This window comes from Oscarella lobularis, chromosome 1 (genome assembly GCF_947507565.1).
Source record: "Oscarella lobularis chromosome 1, ooOscLobu1.1, whole genome shotgun sequence".
In the NCBI taxonomy this organism is placed as follows: Eukaryota; Metazoa; Porifera; class Homoscleromorpha; order Homosclerophorida; family Oscarellidae; genus Oscarella; species Oscarella lobularis.
The window spans coordinates 2,797,494-2,805,866 of NC_089175.1; the positions used below are offsets into that span (position 1 = coordinate 2,797,494).

Consider the following 8,373-nt stretch of genomic DNA (forward strand, 5'->3'; position numbering starts at 1 on the left):
CTAATTAGCCGTGGGGCTGATACTGAAGCCAAGGATGATGTAACCAGTTTTGCAATGTTAATATGTGTCAGAAGACACTATATATTTGTCATAGTGCAAAAGAACTCCTTTCCTGGTTTCATGCGAGTCTGGAAATGTTGAAATCATGAAATACTTAGTTGAAAATGGATGTGACACGAAAGCGGAGAACAAGGCGAGCATGGAATAAATCTTCTGATAACGTAGCAGTAAAGGATGTTTTGTTAATTAAATAAGATTGGAGTAGGTGCATTACATCTGGCGTGTGGCGAAGGTGAGACGGAGGCAATGTATTGGCTTGTTTCTAACGGATTCAATTACTGTGATACTGGGAAGGTAATCACTATACAAATGATGTAGATGTCGTAGGAGAGTCATTTGAACTATAGTGGGGTCAGACAACTCTTCACTACGCATGTGCAGAAGGTCATTTAGAAGTAGCAATGATGCTTGTATGTGAGCACGGTCTACATTTGGAACAGAGAACAGAGGTAGAAAATAGCTATATTTGTCATATTATCTAATTAGCATTTATTAGGATGGAATGACGCCGTTTTTGGATGCTGTAATAAGTGGCAATGTTAAACTAGTAAAATGGTTGCACGAACAACGTTGTAAGATGTCAGTCAGAGATCAGGTTATTGGATAAAGTGGGATAAGTATTGCAATGTGATGTATATTTAATTGCACAGAGCGGAAATACTGCTCTTCATTTGGCCCTCAAGCATTTAAAAGAGGAAGTTTTTTTTACTTATTTGAACATTTTTTGGAGAAATGTAACGAAAACGCCGGACTCGTATCAACGGCAAATGTAAGATTGAATTCTCCGTATAAGATATCGTGTCCATATTTAATTAATTTGCCAGGAAATATCCACACAAAGAAACGTCTTTGAATTGGAGTCAATCAACGATGTTTGTTAGCTATTATTGCTACTGTTACCGACTTTCGGCCGTTTTTGACTTAGGCTGGAGAGACCGTTTTTCTCGTCGCTTGCAAAGAAGGATTGCAGAAAGTCGTCCAATTTCTGTGTGAAAAGAGTTGTAATTGTCGTGCAAAAGATAAGGTATAGTGTACTGGTAAGCGATTAAACGCTTGAACTGCAAATTGTAGAACGGAAAATCGGGTCTTCATTTAAGCTGTGAAAACGGGCACATGAGAACAGCAGACTATCTCATGAAGACATTTGGGTTGGATCCCGAAGAAACAGATAATGTACATGATGTTGTAATGAATTGGCGTTATTTTAATTAAATACGGTAGATAAACGAAACGTCGTTGATGAAAGTGTCTAAAGGCGGTAACGTGAATGCAGCCAAACTTCTGCAGAAAGCAACACAAAGAGACTTTTCAGAAAATTACAAGGTTGTCATAAATTTGAAATATTATGTAAACGACGGATTTCTTCAGAATCGTTCACCCACTCTTCTTTTTGCCTGTAACTCAATGCCTGAAGCAATTGATAAAGTTAGCGTAATGATTTGCTTAATACGCTATTGACTATGCTAATGTTTAACAAAGACCGTTTTTCTTCTTGCTTGTAAAAACGGATTTTACGAAGTTGTCAAGTCTCTATTAGAAATAGACTGTTACCGGCTTGCAAATGATAAGGTATTGAATTTTAATTAAGCGACGAAAGCGTCTGTTTGTACCGTACCGTAGAGCGCTATGTTGGGTCTTCATCTGAGCTGTGAAAATGGACACACGTCAACGGCGGAGTATCTAATGAAAGAACTTGAGTTAGATTTCAAAGGGATAGATGATGTACGCAGTATTGACTTTGATTAACGTCTAACGTTGTTTTAACAAGATGAACGAAACGCCGTTGATGAAAGCGTGTAGAGGTGGCCACGCAGTTACAGCCGAAATGTTGCTGAAAGCGGGAAAGTGGAATTTGCATGCAAAGAATAAGGTTCCAGTTGTCTGTTATAAATGCATAATTGTTATGTGTTTTTTGCAAAGCATGGAGAAAACGCTTTGCATTTGGCTTGCAAAAATCGGCATGGTGCTAAAGTGGCGCATTGTCTAATCTCTTCTGGACTTATTTCAGACGAACTTGATTATGTAAGAATTTTCACTTCCTTTATTTACATTGTTTTCATATATTGTTTTTAGAACGGACGGACTCCTTTAATGAATGCTTGTAGCAGCGGACTGTTGTTAATAGTTCGTTTACTCGCCGAGTCGGATGAATTCTCTTTAAATCAAAAAAATCGGGTATGTATCTCATCTTTCTGAAATATATATCATACTTTTTCCTTGTGTTGTAGATGGGACAAAGTTTGCTTCACTTGGCCTGTATATCTGGCCATGATGACGTTTCGCAATTTTTGATTGAAAGAGGTGCAATTACGGATGAAAGAGATGAAGTATAACAGTGATTTAATTAATTATTATTTGGTCTTATTTGGTATCAAATTAGATGGGCTACACACCTTTGGCACGCGCATGCCAAAATGGACTTCTTGTCGCTGTTAAATATTTAGTAAAGATGGGACATTCCGTGTCTTGGAAATGTCAGGTGATGGTAGAAGTTTATGCACTAGTTATTTTAAATAACCTAGCAATACTGTATTTAGTTTAACAGCAGCAGTCTTTTACATTTGACCTGCGATAAAATTGGCCACGTTCAAATCATACAATGTCTTGTTCAATCTGGTGCTGATTTTGATGAAAGAGATAACGTAACGTGTTTTGATTTACACTGATGTCAAGCGCGACTTTTTTTTAATAGTATGATGAAACTCCTCTAATGCTAGCGAGTAGGCGAGGATTTATTTCTTCTGTTAAGTTTTTTTGTTCTATTGGATCTTCTCTCGTGGCGATGTCGAAGGTATATATATATATATATGGTGAGCGCGCATTAATCTGTAAGAGACATCTACTTTCTATGAAAGAGCGGTTTGAGTCCTTTGCATTATGCTTGCAAATATGGGCATACAAGTGTGGCAAACTTTATGATTGGTAAATATATTGAGCAGGACGTTTGCCTGAACAAACCTGATAAAGTTGGTATTATACTGATCTGCGCTTCTTGGGTGTCTTATTCTCATTCCAAGATTAACAAAACTTCTTTGGTTTACGCTTATGAAAATGGAATGTTATCTGTTGTACAGCAACTCGAGGCTAGAGGATGTTCTTTACATGTGGTAAGTTACTTTGTGTTTTTATAGTGTTTCAGAAGTTCTTACTTGTGCCAAAAAGTTATGCATGCAACCGAACATTGACTTGACCAGTCTAATCATTATACTTTCAGCTACTTTTGAAACGTAGAAACGTCTTTCGTTTCTCATTTAGGATGATGCTTTGCTGACGTCAGCCTGTATACGCGGGTCAACCGCAACATTAAATCACGTTTTTAAGCGTCATACATCTGTAGTTTGGGTAAGAGATGTGCGGCGTGGGTTGTCCGCGTGAGCAGACACTTTCTTTTCTAGGATGTCTGGAAATATTTTTCCAAAGCGTGTGAAAAGAAACGGGTTGACGTAGCAGTTTTTTTGATAAAATTGTTTAGCAAGTTACTTGTTGAGGTATAGTTCAGAATGAAATGCATGCAATTCCTGCAAATCGTGTGATATATAGGGTGGAAGAGATGCTTTGTTCATCGCATGTAAACAGAACTCTCTTTGCGTCGCTGATCATCTTATCAAGCTTGGCTGTTCAGTCAATCATAAGACTAGCGTAACGTACTTTGTTGTTGTTTTGCAGTTATTAGTATTATTTTGCAGAACGGCGAAAGTTTGTTGCATTTTGCTTGCGAAAAAGGTCACGTAGGCATTGTCCACCTGTTTCTCGATGCCGGAGCAGCCGCAAATGAAGTAGACAAGGTAATGTTTTGTCGCTGGCGTCAAAAAGTGCATGTATAAATTATTACTGAACTGAAGGCGGGAGAAACCGTTTTGAGAGCGGCTTGTAAGAAAAATCTCTTGTCCGTTGTTGCTCGTCTTATTAATAGCGGGTGTTTACTTAAAGAGAAAAGAAAAGTAAAAAGTAGTGCGGTTTTTGGACATTTTGACTTACAATCTGAACGCGCAGAAAGAAGAGACTCTATTGCATGTAGCAGGTGGAAGGGACGTAGCTCAGTTTCTTGTTAGAGAAGCAGATTTCATGCTTAACGCAATAGATTCGGTGAGCGTTTTAGTTTTAAAACCTTAATTACGTGGTTTATCCTTTTTGTCATTAGAATGGGAATACTCCATTAATGGCAGCATGTCAAAGAGAACATTTTAAAGTTGCTAACTGGCTGATAGAAAACGGGAGTTCAGTCAATCAGAAAAACGAGGTACCTCTTAGCTGTCGTGCATGGAATTTGTTGTGAAAATGAAACCTGGCGCATAAATGTATGTAACCAAGCAGCTATTACAGGATGGGCCGCAAAACTTTATATTTTCCTTGTTATCGATGAGCACTTGACTGAAAATACTTTCTAGATGTAACTGCATATGCCCAGTGCAAAAGCGTGTTACAATATAGATTATAAAGTATCTTTTACTTTTTCAGTTTGCTGAATCTCCATTCTCTTGGTTTTTGGAACACTGTTGGACAAGCATAAATCCTTTTGGAATTTTTGATGGATTAACAGTTGAACGATTTGTTTTAGCGGGTGCTGATGTGTCTTCTAAATCAAAGGTACATTCCAATGATTCGAATTTTTTTTGTTGGGATTTTTTGCAGCGTTCGAAAGTAAATGTACTACATGTGGTAGCACGGACAGTTTTTCAAAATGGCGAAAAAGCGTGCCGCTTTTTTCTAGACAAAGGCGCAGATCCGGATGCTCAAGATAAGGCAAGGCTTAAGAAACACGCACTATTCTAAGAAACGCCCAAAACATTCATTAGGAATAGATTGTTGTTACGTGCATAAGTTATCTGTACTCATTCAAATCTCTTGTCTTAGCGAACCGAACAGACATGGTTCGTTCCTGCACTGATTAGATTTAATAACTGTTGTTAAATAACTTGAACTTAATTAAGATAACAATGTAATGTTGATATCCTTTACAGAGTGGAAAAGTTCCCTACGAATACGCTGATGGAAATAAGAGAAAGATTTTGAGAGAGGCTTGGGTAAATGGGCGTTATCACTGCAGTAAGTTCAAAAACCGAACTTTTCTGCTCTCTTCAGGCAAAACGTCGATATTCGAAATTGGAAGAGTTGGGCGAGAGTAAGCCTTCAAAGATCAAAGTTTGTCTAATAGGCAAGGTCGGCGCTGGGAAGACGACTCTAATGAATTCGTTGCGCCGTATGCAGTCGGAAGAAGCGTCGTCGGTCAGCCTGCAAGTGCAATCGTCTGATCCAAAAAGAACGGCTGGCATTGACATTATTACGGCAGCGATTGATGAAGCAGGCGATGTGGTGTTTTGCGATTTCGCTGGTCAACCAAACTTTCATAAAACGCACAGTCTGTTTTTCTCGGAATCGACAACAATTTATCTTCTTGTGGTCGATGTGACAAACTCAAAGCAGGAGATATACCTGTCGTCCTTGTACTGGCTGTCTCTGACCAAGTGTAGTATTGGCTCTTCTACAAATAACAGCATTGTGTTAATTGGTAGTAGAGGCGACAAAACGACGGATGGAAGTATGATATTGAGGCAGCTTCGAACGTCACTAGCTTCAAAATTTGAAAAGTTTTTCGACGTCTTTTTGGAGTCATTTATTTTAGACTGTCGCGTCTCTACATCGGTAGAAATGCAGAAATTGCGCAGAGTCATTTCTGACCTCAAAGCTAAAAGGATTGAGGTTTGATATTACCTAGGTAACTTAAATAACATTTTATGAAAGGAAAGATTTGATTTAGGAAGCTCCGTGCACTTTTACTCTTGTCGACGATTTGCAGTTTATATTGTTACCGGTACTGAGGGATATTAGCAAAAAGCTTCGTCCTTTGGAAGCTCTTGAAGAACTTAACCTTCTTCCAAAATTTATGAGGTGCGTTGTGTTTTCTGATGGTATTTACATGCTATTTGTATGAGCACTTCTATCTAGGGTTAGAAAAAGAGAATCAAACACGTCTTGTCTGGAGATAATTGATGATAAAAATGAGAGGTTGAACGACTTTCCCTCATTTGGTAAACAGGTAAAGTCTTTTATCACTCTCATTTACACAGCTTATTTATTACGTGCAGATTAAAGCTGTTCACTGTCGTCAATTTGTTTCAAGAGACTTTTTCTGTCTTCTTATTGACGAAAATTTTTTTAGAGGTTTAGACAAGGATACCCTTTATCAGTTTGTTCAGTTCCTTCATGGAATAGGAGAGGTATCGCACGCAGAGTTACACAAATTGACTATTATTTATAATGTACTATAGATTATCGAATTTGGTGACAATATAATTTTGGATCCTCCATGGCTTTGTAACAATGTAATCGGTCCTCTCATGTCACCGGAAACGTTTCCTGTTTGTTTGGAAGGAGTTGACGACGGAACTGTGAGTTCAAAGAGAATTGAGAAGGCCATTTGTCAATTTAATAAGCAGCAGAGAGACTTTCCGCTTGAAGTAATAATGGAGTTGCTTTGCAGTTTGGAAATTTGTTATGTGGTTCCAAGCGAAGAAAACGTCTACCGATTTCCCGCTCTCATATTAAAACGTCGTAGAGACGAGTTTTGGATAGAAGACGAAGACGTGATCGTGTACGTGGGCCGTCGTCTTCAGTGCAAGGACGAGACAGATATTATCGTCCCTGGAACGATTCCGTTTCTGCAGACACGATCGGTTGTTTGTCTTGATCCGTCGCCCCAGATCTGGAAAGACGGCATGGTATTGGAAAAGCGAATCGACGAAATGACAACAATTGAAGGACTTATTGAGCTACAGGAGACAGCAAAGGCAATTGACGTAGTCGCTCGTGGCCCAGCCAATTCTGAAGCAGAATGTTTGGACTTCGTCAAAGAGATGCTGGACATGGTTCGTAAAGTATTGGACGACAGAAGTCCGGGCACGATCATCGACTGCGAATTGTGTTTGAGTACGTCGGCACTGAAGAAGCTGGTTGAGCATCCACCAGCGCACAAGCCGTCTTTGATTGAAATCGCTAAATCAAAAGACTCACCAGTCAGTACGACAAGAAAGATTGAGAGATATACTGATACGCTTCGAGACTTGTTAATAGTTCCATCAGATCACTACTGTCTGCTCCCAAGGAAGGTTAAAGTCGGCCTTCAGGAGGCTCTTAATTTTTGTAAGCAAAGCCTCTGTCTGCTCGGTAAGGAATTGGGGTTGAAGGCGTCAGAGGTGATAGGTTGTAAAGATCCTGAACGCCTTCTCCGCATATGGAACAGCCGTCGGGATGCATTGGTGTCAAAACTGGTTCATTGCTTGCGCAAGTGTCGCTCGCTCGTTGCGTTGCACATAATGCATCGTGATACGCCGTTCGTGCAGCTTAGCGACGATGAGGTAGACTGATTTTGGTATGAATGTTTATCGTTAACTAATTTCTTAGGCTGCAGCAGCAGAAAAAGCTTTCGAATCTACTTTTTGTGCAGCAATGGGTACGTGGCGCTTCTTCAAGTTACTTTATTTTCTATCGTCTAATTAGATGACTCCAAGTCGCTACCTCTAGAAGGGGACCAAGAGGTTGAAGAAAGGCACATTGATTACCTTAAAGAAGAAGTCATTGACAGCGACGGTGTTTTAAACAATTTCATTAGGCATCTTCTTGGCTGGAGTTTTACTAGAGCAAAACAATTTCTGAACAATTCCAAGGATCAAACAATAGCAATGAAATTCTTTGACGCAGTTATGCAGTGGAGAGACAGGGAAGGACTCAATGCAACTATAGGAAAACTTCTAGAAGCGTTTGAAAAAGTAGGAAAGAAAGGAGCAGCTCTAAAGTTGCTATCCCGACTAAATTAATAAATAATTGTAAATGAATTATAATTATGCTAACAGCAACAACAGCAGAAGTGATAATTGATAATTCGACGTATTGCCTATTAATTAATTAATCGTTATGTGGGATGTATAAAAGGTTGTGAATTGCAGCTAATAAAGGTGGCTTGTGTTTCGAGCGTTTAAACAGTGCTAGAGTGCTTTAGTCAGAGACGAGCAGAACGTGAGCAGAGTGAGACGGATGCTTAGCAGCGACTAACTTCCTGTCCAACCGCCAACTAAGATTGCAAGCTAGCTGTATGCCACGTGGTTGCGTCCCTCGGCGCTTTCACGTGCGCGTACCAACAAGAAAAGACCCGAACCCGAAGAAAGAGACAGACAATTGGCTTCAGTAAAGTCAAATAGAGAACGTCCAACATTGTTAACATATCTAAAGAAGTTCAGCTTACTGATAAGCCATGAAGTGATTTCATACAAAGTTTTGGAATTGTAATGTGGGAGATCTTCTCTCGACGAAAATCAT

General features: G+C 39.4%; 1 protein-coding gene across 3 annotated transcripts; it reads left to right on the top strand.

Annotated features, from left to right (window-relative positions):
- Positions 1 to 991: 991 nt before the first annotated feature.
- Positions 992 to 8,028, top strand: LOC136194118 (death-associated protein kinase 1-like). 3 transcript variants are annotated; one of them, XM_065983174.1, is made up of 32 exons: positions 992 to 1,084; positions 1,132 to 1,233; positions 1,282 to 1,383; positions 1,429 to 1,485; positions 1,540 to 1,629; positions 1,681 to 1,782; positions 1,829 to 1,930; positions 1,981 to 2,082; positions 2,134 to 2,235; positions 2,289 to 2,387; positions 2,441 to 2,539; positions 2,598 to 2,702; positions 2,753 to 2,851; positions 2,916 to 3,026; positions 3,078 to 3,167; positions 3,316 to 3,402; positions 3,456 to 3,548; positions 3,601 to 3,699; positions 3,747 to 3,845; positions 3,903 to 4,001; positions 4,054 to 4,146; positions 4,202 to 4,300; positions 4,519 to 4,647; positions 4,693 to 4,803; positions 5,022 to 5,084; positions 5,143 to 5,760; positions 5,819 to 5,949; positions 6,007 to 6,097; positions 6,147 to 6,278; positions 6,330 to 7,415; positions 7,462 to 7,510; positions 7,558 to 8,028. In XM_065983174.1, the coding sequence occupies exons 2-32, from the start codon at positions 1,174 to 1,176 to the stop codon at positions 7,872 to 7,874; spliced, it is 4,716 nt and encodes a 1,571-aa protein (XP_065839246.1). In that variant the 5' UTR covers positions 992 to 1,084; positions 1,132 to 1,173; the 3' UTR covers positions 7,875 to 8,028. The 3 variants fall into 3 exon arrangements, with proteins under 3 accessions (XP_065839246.1, XP_065839237.1, XP_065839253.1); XM_065983165.1 differs by having other exon boundaries at positions 4,519 to 4,803; XM_065983181.1 differs by lacking the exons at positions 7,462 to 7,510; positions 7,558 to 8,028 and having other exon boundaries at positions 4,519 to 4,803; positions 6,330 to 7,073; positions 7,132 to 7,388.
- The last annotated feature ends 345 nt before the right edge of the window (positions 8,029 to 8,373 follow it).